Source organism: Entelurus aequoreus, linkage group LG22 (assembly GCF_033978785.1).
Source record: "Entelurus aequoreus isolate RoL-2023_Sb linkage group LG22, RoL_Eaeq_v1.1, whole genome shotgun sequence".
In the NCBI taxonomy this organism is placed as follows: Eukaryota; Metazoa; Chordata; class Actinopteri; order Syngnathiformes; family Syngnathidae; genus Entelurus; species Entelurus aequoreus.
The window spans coordinates 30,515,224-30,536,395 of NC_084752.1; the positions used below are offsets into that span (position 1 = coordinate 30,515,224).

The 21,172-nt window shown below is 41.0% G+C and overlaps 1 protein-coding gene across 1 annotated transcript in view; it reads left to right on the forward strand.

Annotated features, from left to right (window-relative positions):
- The window catches only part of prkcaa (protein kinase C, alpha, a), a 423,303-nt gene that overhangs the window by 240,074 nt on the left and 162,057 nt on the right, over positions 1 to 21,172 (forward strand). Inside the window, 1 exon segment of the mRNA XM_062032863.1 lies at positions 556 to 684. Within this exon segment, the coding sequence (XP_061888847.1) occupies positions 556 to 684 (129 nt within the window).

Consider the following 21,172-nt stretch of genomic DNA (forward strand, 5'->3'; position numbering starts at 1 on the left):
CATTTAGTGGTCAATTATACGGAATATGTACTTCACTGTGCAACCTACTAATAAAAGTCTCAATCAATCAAAATCGCTACAGCTTGGTTATTATTACGGAACGTAAGTTAAGTACTGTTGGCTGTTTTTGGATGCATTTTTAAAAGGATTTAGAGGTCAAATTGATTAATCCCAATAGCTACATTGCTAGCCACCTATACAAGCTGATGTTTACAAATTACAAGGCAAAGAAAACACTTTTTTATTGGCAAAATTCCAATAAAAAGTGCAATTTCCCTTTAACCCGGAAGTCCAGCTATCTTTATTATCGATCACCACAATAAAATAATAGAAAATAGGAAACATACTCCACAGTAATAAATATAATACATTATAAACCTTATTTTGGCCTTAAATGAACATGTAAAAAAAACATTTTTTACCACTAAGTTGGAGGAAATGTGTTTTTCTGCAGAAAATAACAAAACAACAAATTTCCAATATCCGGGGATCTACTCCATACTTTTATCAAGTCGATTTCTGGCGAGTAAATCCCTCTTCTTTCTCTCCCTGCAGCTTGCGACATGAACGTCCACAACACGTGCGTCATGAACGTGCCCAGCCTGTGTGGCACCGACTACACCGAGAGGAGGGGGCGCTTGTACCTCAAGTGTGAGGTCAGCGAGGAGAAGATGAAGGTCACAGGTAGGTCCCGCCACTTGCTAAAAAGGTGCTGCTGTACACACTCGGCTGAGCGAGCTCCTGCATTGAGTTACTCTCAATCCCCTGATGCCATTAACCTGAATTAAACCTCTATGGCCATTTATTCTGCTCCCCCCTTAACATGCAGTCAATCCCCCAGCTAACCACCCAGCGGGCAGTGGGAATATTAGCTATCAACATGGCGTGAAGGCAATTCCCTTTTAGAGCACAGATCAATACACCTCTTGGGTCTTAGAGTCTGGTATAAGAAACACGCCTGGAAAGGATATCCCAATGTGGATAGTCCACCGTGTCGGTTTTATTCTGTTGCCATCTTTCCACACTTTTAACACTCTGCTAAAGTGTAACTCAGGTGAATCTGGACCACTGTAAGAAGGACAAAATGCAGACCTGAATCACTTCCCCTTCATCACATATGAATTATTTCATATTGACCATTTCTCCAATTGTATACATGACGTCCTGTTCTCATTATATGTAATCCACCTGGTGGGATGGCAGTTTTTTAACATGATCAAAGCCCTTTCCAGTCAGCAGAAAATGCCATTTCCCCTCCGATGGTGGCCTCTGCTCTTTTAGAGGCTGTGACTCAATTATCTCAGTAACTTACAATTTAGGCCATCTGGACCATCAGCACCGTCCACCACGACATCCCAACATAGCCACGCTGATCATGTGGGGCACGCATAATAATGTAGATGACGACCATCAAATCTGCGACTTTTCAACAGGAACGCTGCCGTTTCCTGTATTAGGGTCCAAAGAAGGGTTGTACGTTATACCCGTATTAGTATAGTACCGCGATACTAATGAATAATTTTCGGTACTATACCGCCTCCGGTCCCGCACCTCGCCCGGAACCCACGTCGAAGTCACGTCGTGACATTGCTGGTTTACAAGCAGAGGAGCATGTTCGGCAGCGCACAATCACGGAGTACTTACAAGCAGACACAGTGTGTAGACAGAAAAGGGAGAACGGACGCATTTTGGCTTAAAAACTAAGGATAAAGGTGAAGTTATAGCACTGAAACGCCCTCAGGAAGAGGTGCTTTAAGACATGGCTAGCTAGCTAGCTAGCGGCTAACGTCCATCCGCCGTCGGCAGTGTTTTAGCTACTTCTAAATCACTAATCCTGGTCTCCATGGCGACAAATAAAGTACGTTTCTTACAAGTATCATCCCTGCAGGACGAGGAATAGCTAAACATGCTTCACTACACACCGTAGCTCACCGGCGTCACAATGTAAACAAACGCCATTGGTGGATCTACAACTAATATCCACTGTAAGGGATATCAAGTACAGGCACGTATCTAGTCGATACTACTATGATTACGTCGATGTTGGCATCACATCATCTTCTTTCGTTTTTTTTAAATGTATATTATGTTTATAAACTCAGGAAATATGTCCTTGGTATACATACATACATATATATACATATATACATATGTATGTATATATATATATATATATATATATATATATATATATATATATATATATATGTATGTATGTATGTATGTATGTATGTATGTATGTATGTATGTATGTATGTATGTATGTATGTATGTATGTATGTATGTATATATATATATATATATATATATATATATATATATATATATATATATATATATATGTATGTATGTATGTATGTATGTGTATGTATGTATGTATGTATGTATGTATATATATATATATATATATATATATATATATATATATATATATATATATATATATATATGGAAGAACTTGAATACACCTCACGGTGATGCTTGGACACGTCATCAGTGATAAACCCGGGGTCATAGGGTGTTTCGGGTCTTTAATCATCAGACACCCTCGCCCGGGCGACCCAGCCGGGGGTGATCAGACCCCGGCCTGTGTCCAAGTAGCGCACCACGGATCCCCCCTACGGATCCACAGCCACCGGGAGGCCTTTTCTGCGGCCTCTAGGATGTTCTTGGTGGCTTTTCTCGACTGCAGTCCTCTAATGCCAAGGATTCTGAACACACGCTGTAGTGAGTGACCAGCAAAACCTCTGCACCCAATCTCGACTGGTTCACAGCGGGCTCTCCAGCCGTTACTCCGACACTCTACAGTGAGCTCAGCGTATTTGGCCCTCTTTCGCTCATTTGCTTCGTCAATTCGCTCCTCCCAGGGAACAGTCAGCTCCAGTAGCACCACTTGCTTGGATGACTCCGATGTTAACACCATGTCTGGGCGGAGTGACGTGGAAGCGATATTGGCCGGGAACTTGAGTTGCCTTCCCAGGTCAACATGGAGCTGCCAGTCACGAGCGGTGGCCAGGAGCCCTCCTGAGAAGTTGGGCTGGCGGCTTGCCTTCTGTCCTGCTCTGATGAAGGTGATTGACTGCTTCGGGGCGGCCTGGGACTTGCTGTTTTGTATCGCTGCGCAGATAGAATCCGCCAGGGCTTTTAAAACTTGGTCGTGGCGCCAGCGATACCGCCCCTCCCCTAGTGCCTTTGGGCAACAGCTCAGGATGTGCTCCAAGGTGCCCCTCCTCTGGCACAGTTTACACTCCGGAGTGTCTGCTAGGCCCCAGATGTGCAGGTTGGCGGGGCATGGGAGGACATCGTACACAGACTGTATGAGGAATTTTGTGCGCAGAGGTTCAGCTCTCCAGAGCTCTGCCCAGGTGAGTTTTCGAGGTTCTGCATGCTCCCACCTTGTCCACGCCCCTTGTTTGGACATGCTGACCATCCGGCAGCAACGTTCTTCCTCCACCTCTGCACGGATCTCCTCTTGGACCAGTTGGCGCTTCTCCTTGCCACGGGCCCGGTCCCAACGTGGCTTTGGAAAGCTGCCGAGGCCTGCCCTTCCCCTTGCCACAGTACCCAACAAGGTTTTGTGCCTCAGCCGCGCCTCTGCTCTGCTTACGGCTTCTTGTGCCTGCCACTTCCTCCCGGTCTTAACAACGATTCCTGCCGAGGCGACCTTGACATCTGCGGAGTCTCTGTACATCATTACCTCTCTGGAGCGGGTGACTTTGAATTCCTCCAACAGTCCCCTGAGAGGGAGCTGCAGCTTGGTGGAATGGCCATAAAGAGCAATGCTGCTTAAGGACCGAGGGAGCCCCAGCCATCTCCTCAGGAACTGGCTGATGGTCTTCTCTAGTACCTCAACCGTTGTCATTGGTACCTCGTAGATTAACAGAGGCCAGAGTATTCTAGGCAAGACTCCGTGTTGGTACATCCAGGCTTTAAACTTTCCTGGGAGACCAGATTTGTCGATGGCTGTGAGCCATGAGGTCAGGTCGCTCTTTGTCTGCTGCAAGGCCACTGCGTCCTTCAGGGAGCTATCAAAGATCTTGCCCAGGCTCTTAACAGGTCTTTCGGTCACCGTTGGAATCAAGTACCCTCCAACTGTAAAGCGGAAATGGTCGGCCACTTTACCTTTCTTTAGGACCAGAGACCTGGACTTTGCTGGCTTGAAGCTCATCTTTGCCCATGTGATGAGCCGTTCAAGCCCCTGGAGGAGCCACCTGCACCCAGGCACAGATGTGGTCATCACTGTCAAGTCATCCATAAAAGCTCTTATGGGGGGCTGCCGGGTCCCAGATCTTGATTTTGGCCCTCTGCATTCAACCTCCGCAGACTTGACAATCATGTTCATTGCCAAGGAGAAGAGTGACACTGAGATTGTACAACCAGTGATTATGCCCTTCTCCAGGCGGTGCCAGGCAGATGTTACTTGGCTTGAGGAGACTCTTGCTTCGAAGTTGTTGTAATAGTCCATGATGAGGTTACAGATTTTCCCAGGAACATGGTGTCTTGTCAGTGCTATTTCAACAAGTTTGTGCGGGATAGATCCGTAGGCGTTGGTTAAGTCAAGCCAGAGAGTTGCCAAATCTCCTTTGTTCTCCCTTGCCTCCCGGATCAACTGTGTCACCACTCCTGTATGCTCCAGGCACCCAGGCACTCCAGGTACTCCCCCCTTCTGGACAGAGGTGTCTATGTAGGCATTCTTCAAGAGGAACTCGGTAAGTCGTTGGGACAGGATCTTAAATATATATATATATATATGTATGTATATATATATATATATATGTATGTGTATATATATATATATATATATATATATATATATATATATATATATATATATATATATATATATATATATATATATATATATATATATATATAACCTAGTGGTTAGAGTGTCCGCCCTGAGATCGGTAGGTTGTGAGTTCAAACTCCGGCCGAGTCATACCAAAGACTATAAAAATGAGACCCATTACCTCCCTGCTTGGCACTCAGAATCAAGGGTTGGAATTGGGGGTTAAATCACCAAAATGATTCCCGGGCGCGGCCACCACTGCTGCTCACTGCTCCCCTCACCTCCCAGGGTGTGATCAAGGGTGATGGGTCAAATGCAGAGAATACTTTCGCCACACCTAGTGTGTGTGTGACAATCATTGGTACTTATATGTGTGTATATATATATATATATATATATATATATATATATATATGTGTGTGTGTGCATTTATAGTTACTTTGCGTGCAGTCGGCTTTTGGCCCCCGAACAAATTGTTTTTGCCCAATGCGGCCCCTTGATCAAAAGGTTTGGACCACTCTGATGTAGAAGTATTGCTCAGTGCTGAAGAAGAAATATAAACTACTATAGTGATGTATACATTATAATATAATATAATATAATATAATAGTATATATAACTATATAATAATATACTATAGTATAACAATCACTTTCTGTATAATGTCTGCTCTCACTGGGAAGTCGACTGATGAGATGTCTATAACTTCCCGTTTGGATGAAGAATGAATCATTATCCTCACAAAGGGTTAAAAAAGGTGCCACAAACAAGTGTCTTTTTGTGTTTTTCCTCACCATCTCTGGGTCTAAGTTGGATGTCAAAGTTGACCAAATTGTCAGTTTATTGCTATAACCTTCTACTATCCAGGTGAGAGGCATGATTTATCATCTATAATTAACTATCACCAATTTGGAGGCGATGCAGCAGCTCACCGCCTCAATATGTCAATATAGCAGCACGGCACTGCTAAAATTAGTTTGTCCGAGTTAGCGCTTATAATCCAAAAAAGTGCATCACACCTTTAATTGTCTCTCTTTTACTCAGGCGTGGTGGTCATGTGTTTCAGTATTTCCACACTATTTCTGAGGGAATTGGAATTTCTAGTCTTAATTAGTGGTTTTCAAAAGACAGCTTGGCTCCCTGACATCAAGAAAGGGTGTCACGACTTACATTTAATTAGACTGGCAACAATTGGCTGAACAAAAAGGTAATTAAGCAACCGTGTCCGTTTATAGCCTCATTAGTTGTTCGAGACCCACACGTGTCAAGTCTGACTATTTCAGTCTTCCTGCTTGTTCGTATCATTTCGGTGAAGTATAATTCAGAAAGTGTAAATAAACTAATTATGTCCTTTTGTAACATTGTATGATTTTCTTAATATGTAAAAAAAAATGTCTGTTTATATCACATGGGACATTAATACGCAGTTTTATCAATTTGAATTGAAGTGTTATCAGACAATAAAATAATATATTTATATATATACAGTCGTGGTCAAAAGTAAAGAACATAATGTCATGGCTGTCTTGAGTTTCCAATCATTTCTACAACTCTTATTTTTTGTGATAGAGTGATTGGAGCACATACTTGTTGGTCACAAAAAACATTCATGAAGTTTGGTTCTTTTATGAATTTATTATGGGTTTACTGAAAATGTGAGCAAATCTGCTGGGTCAAAAGTATACATACAGCAATGTTAATATTTGGCAAGTTTCACTGCAATAAGGTGCTTTTGGTAGCCATCCACAAGCTTCTGCTTGAATTTTTGACCACTCCTCTTGACAAAATTGGTGCAGTTCAGCTAAATTTGTTGGTTTTCTGACATGGACTTGTTTCTTCAGCATTGTCCACACATTTAAATCAGGACTTTGGGAAGGCCATTCTAAAACCTTCATTCTAGCCTGATTTAGCCATTCCTTTACCACTTTTGACGTGTGTTTGGGGTCATTGTCCTGTTGGAACACCCAACTGCGCCCAAGACCCAACCTCCGAGCTGATGATTTTAGGTTGTCCTGAAGAACTTGGAGGTAATCCTCCTTCTTTTATTGTCCCATTTACTCTCTGTAAAGCACCAGTTCCATTGGCAGCAAAACAGGCCCAGAGCATAATACTACCACCACCATGCTTGACAGTTCCAGTTGGTGTTCCTGGGATTAAAGGCCCCACCTTACACACATATGTATTAGGGCTGCAACTAACAATTACTTTGATAATCGATTAATCTGTCGATTATTACTTCGATTAATCGATTAATAGTCGGATAAAAGAGACAAACTACATTTCTATCCTTTCCAGTATTTTATTGAAAAAAACCAGCATACTGGCACCATGTTCTGGACATTGGGGGTGCAGCATACACCAATAATAACACAGAAATGTAACTCATCAGAACTGAATCAGATATTGTACACGTTTCTGTTGTGAATAATAAAGGATTCATTTTAGGCTGCCTCTGAATAATAACATGAAATATTCCAGCACCTTCATAACGTTTAGTTATACTAAAGCGTCACTCAAATCTAAATATATTTATATAGCTTTATCGGCCCGGCTACTTTGATCCATTATGAAACCAACCTGAGATATTTCTGTCCGTTACGTGTATTTCCAAATTGGTAACCGTGCGTTTTCTCTCTCAAAACGGAGTCAAATGTGCCGGAGACACATTATCAGCCCCGCGTTGCAACAAAGGCATAACGTTAAAGTTACTTACAAAAAAGCTGAACTCATGAATGCTTGTTGCCACTATGGACTTAAAAAGTTACGTACTGTGAGTTCTTCCCTTCATCCATGGCTCCAACATTTTTTTTCTTCAGGTGCTCCAGAAGCAACGTTGTACTTCTGTGCCATTTTGCAGGAAACGGTCTTCTTTGAAGTCTTTAAAGTAAAGTGTTCCCACACTTTTGACGACTTAGGTCGTACACTTTTCTCCATTGAAGCAATAACCTCAAGATGTTTCTCCGCTAAACTATCGGTAGTGTTTTCCTGCGCCATTTTTCGAATTTTCCCAGCAATGAGACGGCGTCGTCACGTGAGCTGCACATGACACATCATTGGCTAGCTTACCTCCACCTCATGAGACGTAGCCTCACCGCCGCCCTGGCGCTGTTTTGTACTGTTTTTGTACTTATTTTGATTATTGTTTCTCAGCTGTTTGTAAATGTTGCAGTTTATAAATAAAGGTTTATAAACAAACAAAAAAAAACAAAAAAAAAACAAACAAACAAAAAAAACAACAAAAAAAAGCCTCCGCGCATGCGCATAGCATAGTTCCAACGAATCGATGACTAAATTAATCGCCAACTATTTTTTTAATCGATTTAATCGATTAGTTGTTGCAGCCCTAATATGTATATATGTACATATATCCTGTATATATATACATGTGTACATACATATATATACCGTGTGTGTGTATACATATATGCATATATTTTCATATATATATATATATATATATATATATATATATATATGTATATACAGTATATATATATATATATACATATATATTATATTATATGTGTATATATGTGTGTGTATATATATATATATATATATATATATATATATATATATATATATATACATATATATATATATACATATATAAACTGTATGTATATGTATATGTATATATATATATGTATATATATATGTATATATATATATATATATATATATATATATATATATATATATATATATATATATATATATATATATATATACATATATATTATATTATGTGTATATATATGTATATATACATATATATTATATTATATGTGTGTATATATATATATATATATATATATATATATATATATATATATATATATATATATATATATATATATATATATATATATATATATATATATATATATATATATATATATATATATATATATATATATATATATGTCTTAATTAGATTACCCAAAAAATAGTGCTCGATACCGTGGTAGAGCGTAATATGTATGTGTGGGAAAAAATCACAAGACTATTTAATCTCTACAGGCCTGTTTCATGAGGGGTTACCTCAATCCTCAGGATTCTCCTGAGGATTAAGTGCTTGCGCTGGAGTTGACAGATTTAGCTTTGTTTCTATCACGCTCGTCTGTCATTCATGAGGACCTGGGTTCGAGTCCTGCACAGAACGGAGGCAGGGGCTGAAGCAGACAGCGTACTTTTATTAGCAGTCTACCATCTGATATTAATTCAACCTGTTGATTTCAATGTCAAATTGCTACATACAGCAGGAAGGAAATTCATATGGTCTCATTTGTCGCGTTTACCTGACACATGAAACGTGACAAATTGGGTGGGGAGGGTGCACTATCCACTTTAGCCGCCAGATGGCAGAAGAGTGTTGAATGGATTGAATGAATTTTTAGTCTACTTTATACCTACTCAGTGGCCTAGTGGAACCTCGGGGCAGTTAGTGCTTCAAGGGGTTCTGGGTATTTGTTCTGTTGTGTTTATGTTGTGTTACGGTGCGGATGTTCTCCCGAAATGTGTTTGTCATTCTTGTTTGGTGTGGGTTCACAGTATGGCACATATTTGTAACAGTGTTAAAGTTGTTTATACACCCACCCTCAGTGTGACCTGTATGGCTGTTGATCAAGTATGCATTGCATTCAATTAAGTGTGTGTAAAAGCCGTAGATATTATGTGACTAGGCCGGCACTCTGTTTGTATGGAGGAAAAGCGGATGTGACGACAGGTTGTAGAGGACGTTAAAGGCAGTGCCTTTATGGCTCGCCCCCAATATTGTTGTCCGGGTGGAAATCGGGAGAAATTCGGGAGAATGGTTGCCCCGGGAGATTTTTGGGAGGGGCACTGAAATCCGTGAGTCTCCTGGGAAAATCGGGAGGGTTGTCAAGTATGCCTAGTGTGTGTGTGACAATCATTGGTACTTTAACTTTAAAGGCCTACTGAAAGCCACTACTACCGACCACGCAGTCTGATAGTTCATATATCAATGATGAAATCTTAACATTGCAACACATGCCAATACGGCCGGGTTAACTTATAAAGTGCAATTTTAAATTTCCCGCTAAACTTCCGGTTGAAAACGCCTTTGGATGGTGACGTATGCGCGTGATGTAGCCAGTGAAACAGAAGTATCAGTACCCCATTGAATCCAATACAAAATAGCTCTGTTTTCATCTAATAATTCCACAGTATTCTGGACATGTGTTGGTGAATCTTTTGCAATTTGTTTAATGAACAATGGAGACTGCAAAGAAGAAAGTTGTAGGTGGGATTGGTGTATTAGCGGCGGACTACAGCAACACAACCAGGAAGACAGAGATGGATAGCAGACGCGTTAGCCGCCGAACTCACCTTAACTTCCTCCGTCTCGCCGACCGCATCTGTGATCGGGTGAAGTCCTTCGTCGCACCGTCGATCGCTGGAACGCAGGTGAGCACGGGTGTTGATGAGCAGATGAGGGCTGGCTGGAGTAGGTGGATAGCTAATGTTTTTAGCATAGCTCTGAGAGGTCCGGTTGCTAAGTTAGCTTCAATGGCGTCGTTAGCAACAGCATTGTTAACCTTCGACAGGCTGGAAAGCATTAATCGTTTATTTACATGTCCATGGTTTAATAGTATTGTTGATCTTCTGTCTATCCTTCCAGTCAGGGATTTATTTATTTTGTTTTTATATGCAGTTAAGCACGATGCTATCACGTTAGCTCCGTAGCTAAAGTGTTTCGTCGATGTATTGTCGTGGAGATAAAAGTCACTGTGAATGTCCATTTCGCGTTCTCGACTCTCATTTTTAAGAGGATATAGTATCCGAGGTGGTTTAAAATACAAATCCGTGATCCACAATAGAAAAAGGAGACAGTGTGGAATCCAATGAGCCAGCTTGTACCTAAGTTACGGTCAGAGCGAAAAAAGATATGTCTTGCACTACACTCTAGTCCGTCACTCTAACGTTCCTCATCCACGAATCTTTCATCCTCGCTCAAATTAATGGGGTAATCGTCGCTTTCTCGGTCCGAATCGCTCTAGCTGCATTGAAAACAATAGGAAAATATGAGGAGGCGATCAACTGACTACGTCACGCTACTTCCAGTAGGGGCAAGTCTTTTTTTTTAATCAGAGATCAAAAGTTGCGAACTTTATCGTCGTTGTTCTCTACTAAATCCTTTCAGCAAAAATATGGCAATATCGCGAAATGATCAAGTATGACACATAGAATGGATCTGCTATCCCCGTTTAAATAAAACATTTCATTTCAGTAGGCCTTTAACCTGCATTATTCTTTCCATCCTTACCCTTTCCATCCTTTCTAACTGAGCCACTGTGTGGAACAATTTCCCTTGTGTATCAATAAAGTTTGTCTAAGTCTATCTTAAAATGTGTTTTGTGCCAATTCCAACTTTAATAATAATAATAATAATGGATTAGATTTATATAGCGCTTTTCTAGACACTCAAAGCGCTTCACAGAGAAGTGAGAACCCATCATTCATTTTTACAACTCATTCACTCATCATTCATTCTCCGGTGTGAGCGGCACCGGGGGCAAGGGTGAAGTGTCCTGCCCAAGGACACAACGGCAGCGATTTTGGATGGTAAGAGGCGGGGATCGAACCTGCAACCCTCAGGTTTCTGGCAGGCCGCTCTACCCACTACGCCACGCCGCCCCAAACTTTGACCACATAGTCAGTTGCTATTTAGCGTGGCGCTTTCCATCATGTTCAGCAGACTGCATTGAAAAACGATTAACCCCCTACTTTCCCAGGAATGGGGCCTTATTAATCCCTTCCCTACTGTATTGTATCTTTACAATTTTGTGTGAAGTATTAGTGATTAAGTTACATTTGCACTCATTATTACTGCAATTAAAGCCTTGAAAAGGCAGTCATATTCTCTGTAAATGGATGTTATTGCAAAGACTAGCGGACTACACGCTTGCAAACACAACATATTGGCCTGAACTGCGTAATGAGGTTGCTCTGTGCACAGCACAGGCGCTTGTGTTGGTCGGGGACCGCTTTTGCCTTCCCTTCGGAGGCATGTTGTAAATCCTCGCTCTGTGGTGTGATTAGAGCATTAGCGCATCTGCAAGAACAACAATGATGGCGGGGATCAGACAGCTGGCTCATGTAATCATTCGATGAGCTGGCTCGCAGAAGTCAGCATGTCATAACACATGGAACTTCAGTGACTCATTCATTTATCAAATTATCACCAGGAGGAATAAAGTGAAAGTTGCCAGTGAAGTGGTGCAACAACTGTGTGGGCAAGTCACGCCAGCTCCAATGGGGACATGTAAAAGGCAATCATATATACAGTATACATATATACAGTGTATATATATACAGTGTATATATACAGTACAGGCCAAAAGTTTGGACACACCTTCTCATTTCAATGTGTTTTCTTTATTTTCATGACTATTTACATTGTAGGTTGTCACCGAAGGCATCAAAACTATGACACCTGTGAAGTGAAAAGCATTTCAGGTGACTACCTCTTGAAGCTCATCAAGAGAATGCAGAGAGTGTGCAAAACAGTAAAAACATTCATCAGAGCAAAGGGTGGCTATTTTGAAGAATGCAGCTGAGATAGGCTCCAGCGTCCCCGAAAGGAACAAGCGATAGAATATAAAACATGTTTTCAGTTTATCCCCTTGACAAGCAGGGAAACCTGCAAAACAGGCTTGTAGGGATGACAGAGCCTCTGTGTTTTTTCTGATCTAACGTATATTCCGCTCTACCCCGGTATTGAGCACTGCATAACGGATAAACCACAGAAACCTCGACTATATATGTGTGTGTGTGTGTGTGTGTGTGTGTGTGTGTGTGTGTGTGTGTGTGTGTGTGTGTGTGTGTGTGTGTGTGTGTGTGTGTGTGTGTGTGTGTGTGTGTGTGTGTGTGTGTGTGTGTGTGTGTGTGTACATATATATATATATATATATATATATATATATAGAAACAAGGATGGGGCGAGGGTCACCACTTTGTCAACAAATGCGTGAGCAATTTGTTGAACAGTTTAAGAAAAACCTTTTTTAACCAGCTTTTGCAAGGAATTTAGGGATTTCACCATCTACGGTCCGTAATATCATCAAAGAGTTCAGAGAATCTGGAGAAATCACTGCACGTAAGCAGCTAAGCCCGTGACCTTCGATCCCTCAGGCTGTACTGCATCAGCAAGCGACATCAGTGTGTAAAGGATATCACCACATGGGCTCAGGAACACTTCATCTGTAAGTGCAAGTTGAAACTCTCCTATGCAAGGCGAAAACCGTTTATCAACAACACCCAGAAACGCCGTCGGCTTCGCTGGGCCTGAGCTCATCTAAGATGGACTGATACAAAGTGGAAAAGTGTTCTGTGGTCTGACGAGTCCACATTTCCAAATTTTTTTTGGAAACTGTGGACGTCGTGTCCTCCGGACCAAAGAGGAAAAGAACCATCCGGATTGTTATAAGCGCAAAGTGTAAAAGCCAGCATGTGTGATGGTATGGGGGTGTATTAGTGCCCAAGACATGGGTAACTTACACATCTGTGAAGGCGCCATTAATGCTGAAAGGTACATTCAGGTTTTGGAGCAACATATGTTGCCATCCAAGCAACGTTATCATGGACGCCCCTGCTTATTTCAGCAAGACAATGCCAAGCCACGTGCTACATCAACGTGGCTTCATAGTAAAAGAGTGTGGGTACTAGACTGGCCTGCCTGTAGTCCAGACCTGTCTCCCATTGAAAATGTGTGGCGCATTATGAAGGCTAAAATACCACAAGGGAGACCCCCGGACTGTTGAACAACTTAAGCTGTACATCAAGCAAGAATGGGAAAGAATTCCACCTGAGAAGCTTAAAAAATGTGTCTCCTCAGTTCCCAAATGTTTACTGAGTGTTGTTAAAAGGAAAGGCCATGTAACACAGTGGTGAACATGCCCTTTCCCAACTACGTTGGCACGTGTTGGAGCCATGAAATTCTAAGTTAATCATTATTTGCAAAAAAAAAATAAAGTTTATGAGTTTGAACATCAAATATCTTGTCTTTGTAGTGCATTCAACTGAATATGGGTTGAAAAGGATTTGCAAATCATTGTATTCCGTTTATATTTACATCTAACACAATTTCCCAACTCATATGGAAACGGGGTTTGTACAAAATATGAATCTTGTTTTGATTGTCAAAGATGCTATTAAGGCAACCTGTGACATTTCTACCGGAATACATGTTTTGGTTATTCTGCGCATTGTGTGTTTTACAAGTTAGTAGTATTAATATTGCATGAAACATCTCTAGTTTGTAGTAAAGTGTAATATTGCTAGTTATCAGCCTGTTAACTGTCTGGATACTAGCTTCAATCACTGTAATTGAATCCTAGTGTTAGTTAGTATCCTCTAATACAGTACAATTAATATTACTGGGAACGTTTTACCACACTTGGAGACACAATTGTATTTCTTTCAGCCTGTCAGAAAACGTGTCCCTCCTCGATAATCCTCAGCTGACGTAGTAGCATTTATCCATGTAGAAATACACACGTTACATTACCAAACATCTTTGACAATGATCGTAACAATCCACATTTTGTGTTATTAATGCGCTAAGCTGGTAAACACGGAAATGTAGCTCCACGTCTCTGAGTGCAGCAAGGGATAACAAATCTGGCACGACAGGTGTCTGCTCTTCTTTCAGGTCCTGAGTCAGTCTTTCTCCCCTTAAGGGTGTTGTCATTCTTTTAGAATTGCACTCAGTTTGAGTCATTTTGATGTTTTCACTCCAAACTTGGACCAAAACCTTCCGACTTGGAAATCGGAATCATCGAAATGATCGCTGCAAAGTACACTCCTGTTGCTTGGTGTGGAGATGCAACCAAAACATGTACTGTACTATGCAATATTAGAGTACCGTATTTTCCGGACCATAGGGCGATACTAGGCTGATGAGCGGCTCTAGTCAGGTCTATTTTCATACAAAAGGTGCACTGGATTATAGGTTGCATTAAAGGGGTCATATTATTTAAAAAATTTTGTTAATGTAAAAGACTTCCTTGTGGTCTACATAACATGTAATGGTGGTTCTTTGGTCAAAATGTTGCATTGATGATGTTTTACAGATCATCTTCAAGCCGCTTTCTGACAGTCGCTTCCGGGTGTGCCGTTTTGTAGGCGGTCTTATTTACGTGGCTCACCTTCTGCAGCGTCTTCTCCCCGTCATCTTTGTAGTAGCGGTGTAGCGTGCAAGAACGGGAGTGGAAGAAGTGTCAAAAGATGGAGCTAACTGTTTTAATGACATTCAGACTTTACTTCAATCAATAACGGAGCAGCATCTTCTCATCCGTGGCTCACTAGTGCAACAACAACGCCGGAAATGTGTCCTGTGAAAAAACGTCCGACCGAAACTCTCTAATAACTAAAGTTCCTTGGTTGAATAATGTAAACTCACTACAACGGTATGTTTTAGCGCTTTCATGGTAAGTTTACTGACAGATATAAGTAAGAACTTTACACTACTTTATATTAGAAATGGCAACAGCGGAGGATGAATTTCCCATAACAAGAAGAAAGAGAAAAAGAAGAAGCTTATCAACAACGGTGTCGCCACGGACGACAAAGGCGGACTCGCGCAAATTTTCAGGACTTATGCAGATCCCAAATACAGATCAGCAGGTACCAGAAGATGAGAAACATTGCTTTTGCATAATTTTGCAAAACAAAACGCCAGATAATATGTCTTACCTTATACACACACCATAATAATACTCGTATGTTGAAGCACAGTACAATCCATCAAGCGGTGCGGCTTCACAGCTTACCAAAGTCGTACTAAAACATTTTCATAGATTTTTGAGCACCATGTGTAATGTTCTATATTTTCAATGGAACATATAACATTTTGGTGTTGTTTACTTGAATCATATTGCAGTCTACACGTATCTCTTATGTGTGACTGCCATCTACTGGTCACACTTATCATTTCACCATGTACCAACTAAAATAGCTTCGAGGTCGGTAAGCACAACCAGAATTATTCCGTACATTAGGCGCACAAGGGTTATAAGGCGCACTGTCGTGTTTTGAGAAAATGAAAGGATTTTAAGTGCGCCTTGTAGTCCGAAAAATACGGTATACGGAAATTGTCTCCAAACACAGGTTTTGGAGCTAAATGCGGCAAATCAATGTTTAACTCAAACTCAAAACCTAAAATTGCTACTAAGTCTACTTTAAGGGGAATTTTATCTATAGAATTTTTTTTTTTTATCCAAAAGTAAGAAAAAAGTGCCAAAATTTCCAGTATTAGAGAGGTCCTTTGATGACCTCTGCAGGCAACGTTAACATTTTAGTCATACACCTATAAAGTTACCCACTGTTTGTAATGGAAAATTAAAAAGATGAAAACACTAAACATTAACTTAAAACAAAGTGAGGTTCACAAAGACAAAGACCGAGTCTAATTCCCCCCTTAGGTTTTGTCTAGAGATGTCCGATAATATCGGACTGCCGATATTATCGGCTGATAAATGCTTTGAAATGTAATATCGAAAATTATCGGTATCTGTTTCAAAAAGTAAAATGTATACATTTTTTTAAAACGCCGCTGTACGGAGTGGTACATGGACGTAAGGAGAAGTACAGAGCGCCAATAAACCTTAAAGGCACTGCCAGTCACATAATATCTATGGCTTTTCACACACACAAGTGAATGCAAGCATATTTGGTCAACAGCCATACAGGTCACACAACTTTAACACTGTTACAAATATGTGCCGCACTAACTCTTCCAGGACACTACAATATACACCCCCAGCTACCCCGCCCACCTCAACCTCCTCATGCTCTCTCAGGGAGAGCATGTCCCAAATTCCAAGCTGCTGTTTTGAGGCATGTTAAAAAAAAAAAAAGCACTTTGTGACTTCAATAATAAATATGGCAGTGCCATGTTGGCATTTTTTTCCATAACTGGAGTTGATTTATTTTGGAAAACCTTGTTACATTGTTTAATGCATCCAGCGGGGCATCACAACACAATCAGGCATAATAATGTGTTAATTCCACGACTGTATATATCGTATCGGTTGATATCGGAATCGGTAATTAAGAGTTGGACAATATCGGAATATCGGATATCGGCAAAAAAAGCATCTCTAGTTTTGTCCACTCAATTGTTGTTACCCCATATGTTTGCACATACAAGTGTGTGTGCACGGACTGTGAACACACTTGTTGCCATGCTCCGATATGGGCCGGTGGTTCATCGTGATCTTTTCTATGTCTTTTGTCTTTTGTGCGTGTGTGCAGAACTGCTGTCCTAACCGCACAGCCCACTCAGGCCAGATTGTGTTACAGCTTACATTAGCTGCTGTTGACGGCAAGCAGGCAGCCTTCCAAACAGATTTGACTTCCACAGTTGAAATAGCCTGCTGGACGTTTTACATCATTTTCTCATGTACTGTTCTTTTTTTTTCCCCCCCCCACAAACTAAATAAGATCCTCTTTAGGCCTTCCAGGCATCAGAAATAAGCTGTAGTACATGGCCTACGTTGCAGCCCAGCGTTAGCAAGACTCATTTATCACCTGTGTTTATTTAGACAATAACAAATGTTTTTTATTCCTTTTTAATGGAAAGTAAATCTAATTGATATTAGCTGTGCATTGACCAAGGGCGGGTACCTTTCACATTGGAATCGACACGGTACCAACTCCCGGTTTCTGGGAATCGATACCGGTATTTAATTTTTGATACTTATTATTTAAGAAAATCTAAATTGTTAGTTTCAACATTTAACACATTGAGCTGTGCTGTTGTCTTGTTTTCTTACACGTATGTGTGTCATTTGTAAGTACTGTACTTTACTGTACTGTTTTGTAATAATAATAATAGACTTTTCATGCAATTGCAATTCCAAGACTTTAGATGGCAGTATTGTACAGCCTTTGGGTTATTGCCTTATTTAGGAAGAAGTCTTTGCCATTAGGTTGAATGTGCCCGTCTTTTTTCTTTTGTTGAGCCGTACAAAGTGTTTAAACTGTTAAGTACTGGGGACGGCGTGGCACGGTTGGGAGAGTGGCCGTGCCAGCAACCTGAGGGTTCCTGGTTCGATCCCCTCCTTCTACCAACCTCGTCACGTCCGTTGTGTCCTTGAGCAAGACACTTCACCCTTGCTCCTGATGGGTCGTGGTTAGGGCCTTGCATGGCACTTCCCGCCATCAGTGTGTGAATGTGTGTGTGAATGTGTGTGTGAATGGGTGAATGTGGAAATAGTGTCAAAGCGCTTTGAGTACCATTTACTGTATTTATTAAACACTAGCAGTTTGATTGTAATTTGCAACAAAGTTGTAGTTTTCATTGCCAAATTTGGGGGTGTTGAAATCGCCATGTAAAATCGCTAATGCTAATCTTCAGCAAGTCTATGGCAAGTCCAATATACAAGCTAGCGCATTTTGAAAAATGGAGCCATGGATATTGCAGAGGCAGTCTGGCTGAGTCCGCTCTGAGCGCTTATTTCCCATCCAAGCGCTTGAGCCGGTGCCAAGCTTATTAACCTTGGGGGTGAAGTCATGTCCAACAAGTTATCGAAATATGGCACCGTTTGAATTCACGTAAATCGGTATGTGAATTTGCTACGTTTATAGTCTGTCTGTACCTATAAAAGTACTGAATTAGATACCGATCCCTAACACTGACTAAGCTAAAGTATCATGTGTGTATTGTCCCTTGAGTAGCAGTACTGTAATGTGAAGGGTGCAATCATTTCTGTGAGATATACAAGTTAAACTAGATGATGCTGAAATACCAAACCCAAAACCAGTGAAGTTGCCACGTTGTGTAAATGGTAAATAAAAACAGAATACAATGATTTGCAAATCCTCTTCAACTAATATTCAATTGAATAGACTGCAAAGACAAGATATTTAATGTTCGAACTGAGAAACTACATTTTTTTTTGCAAATAATCATTAACTTAGAATTTAATGGCAGCAACACATTGCAAAAAAGTTGGCACAGGGGCATTTTTACCACTGTGTTACATGGCCTTTCCTTTTAACAACACTCAGTAAACGTTTGGGAACTGAGGAGACACATTTTTGAAGCTTTTCAGGTGGAATATTTCCCGTTCTTGCTTGATGCCATCAGGCAAATGAACAATAACTCCTAACAGCAGCTCCTTGAATCCCTTCTAAGTCTATCTGATAGCTCAGTCACAGCTCTTTTTTATACCAAATATGTGTTATATGTGTTTTATGTCGCACATTTGCACCAAGAAAAATTCCTAGTTTGTGAACCCGTTCTCAAACAATGGCAATAAAACGATTCTGATTCTGATTCTGATGTACAGCTTAAGTTGTTCAACAGTCCGGGGTCTCCGTTGTGGGTTTTTTTACACTTCAGCTTCATAATGCGCCACACATTTTCAATGGTAGACAGGTCCGGACTACAGGCAGGCCAGTCTAGTACCCGCACTCTTTTACTACGAAGCCACGCTGTTGTAACACATGCAGAATATTGCTTGGCATTGTCTTGCTGAAATAAGCAGGGGCGTCCATGAAAAAGACGTTGCTTGGATAGCAACATATGTAGCTCAAAACCTGTATGTACCTTTCAGCATTAATGGTGTCTTCACAGATGTGTAAGTTGCTTTTGAACTTTGCGCCTAAAACAATGCAGATGGTTCTTTTCCTCTTTGTTCTGGAGGACATGACATCCACAGTTTCCAAAAACAATTTGAAATGTGGACTCGTCAGACCACAGAACACTTTTCCCACTTTGCATCAGTCCATCTTAGATGAGCTCGGGCCCAGCAAAGCCGGCAGCGTTTCTGGGTGTTGTTGATAAATGGCTTTCGCTTTGCATAGTAGAGTTTTAACTTGTAGTTACTGACAGTGGTTTTCTGAAATGTTCCTGAGCCCATGTGGTGATATCCTTTACACACTGATGTCGCTTTTTGATGCAGTATCGCCTGAGGGATCCAAGGTCCGTAATATCATCGCCTACATGCAGTGATTTCTCCAGATTCTCTGAACCTTTCGATGATATTACGGACCGTAGATGGTGAAATCCCTAAATTCCTTGCAATAGCTGGTTGAGAAATGTTGTTCTTAAACTGTTGGACAATTTGCTCACGCATTTGTTGACAAAGTGGTGACCCTCGCCCCATCCTTGTTTGTGAATGACTGAGCATTTCATGGAAGCTGCTTTTATACCCAATCATGGCACCCACCTGTTCCCAATTAGCCTGTTCACCTGTGGGATGTTCCAAATAAGTGTGTGATGAGCATTCCTCAACTTTATCAGTCTTTTTTGCCACTCGTGCCAGCTTTTTTGAAACATGTTGCAGGCATCAAATTCCAAATGAGCTAATATTTGCAAAAAAACAAAAAAGTTTTCCAGTTCGAACGTTAAATATATTGTCTTTGCAGTCTATTCAATTGAATATAGGTTGAAAAGGATTTCAAAATCATTCTATTCTTTTTTTATTTACGATATACACAACGTGCCAACTTCACCGGTTTTGGGTTTTGTAGTTGTGTGATTGTCGGTCCACCATTTTTCATCAAATGTATTATAGATATAAAAGCCTTAATTGTTGAGGCCCAGCTTTGCAGTGTCTGAAGCTAAGCTAGTTGGCAATGTTAGGAAAATAATTTCAACTTGTTAAATAATGCATGCACAAGCTTATTTCTCTGGAGTTTTTAACGCCCCTCTGGAAATTAGCGGCGTTAGTCCACACTTTTGTGTGTGTTTTACCGGGGATTCCATCTATCATGTGCCGCCAAGTGGTCAGAGGCAAAAAGTTGTGCAGGAAGCGTAATTATGACTGCCAGGGGAAGTTGTGCTCTCTGAAACACACATTAGCGACCCGCAGATAAACAGCCTTTTGGCCAAGACTCTTGCCAGATGAACTAATTTGTCACTCTGTCAATGCCAAGACGTGATGAAGTTGGGTTTTTGTGGTGGAACGGCGCTGGTTGGGAGATGGCGAAGGAGACACGAGAGGTTTTGTTGCGAGGACACAGTGGCGTTGTCTTGCTCGGTGCTGAGCATGCCACCCTCGTCTTGGTCTCTGCAACTCTTTTGTTCCCTTGCTGTGTGCAAGAATTCACTTGGTAGGGAGCTGTTTTGTGCTTGGCATTCACCGCACTGTAATGCACTGTTTGCAAGTATTTCCCAGCCAGTGACACAACTCTGCCACCTGTAGGTTTTACGGGGAACAGCAAAAGGCTACCCTTGAAGTGCCACCCTCTGCTTGTATACCAATGCTTCCATTTAGAATCAGGCATTGTTGATTGAGAAACTATTGTAGTTTATTTTGCAACAAAATGTCAACAACATATCTTTTTGCAGAACTAATGAGGTATTCCCTGGTCCACAGGTGTCAAACTCAAGGCCCCCGGGGCCAAATT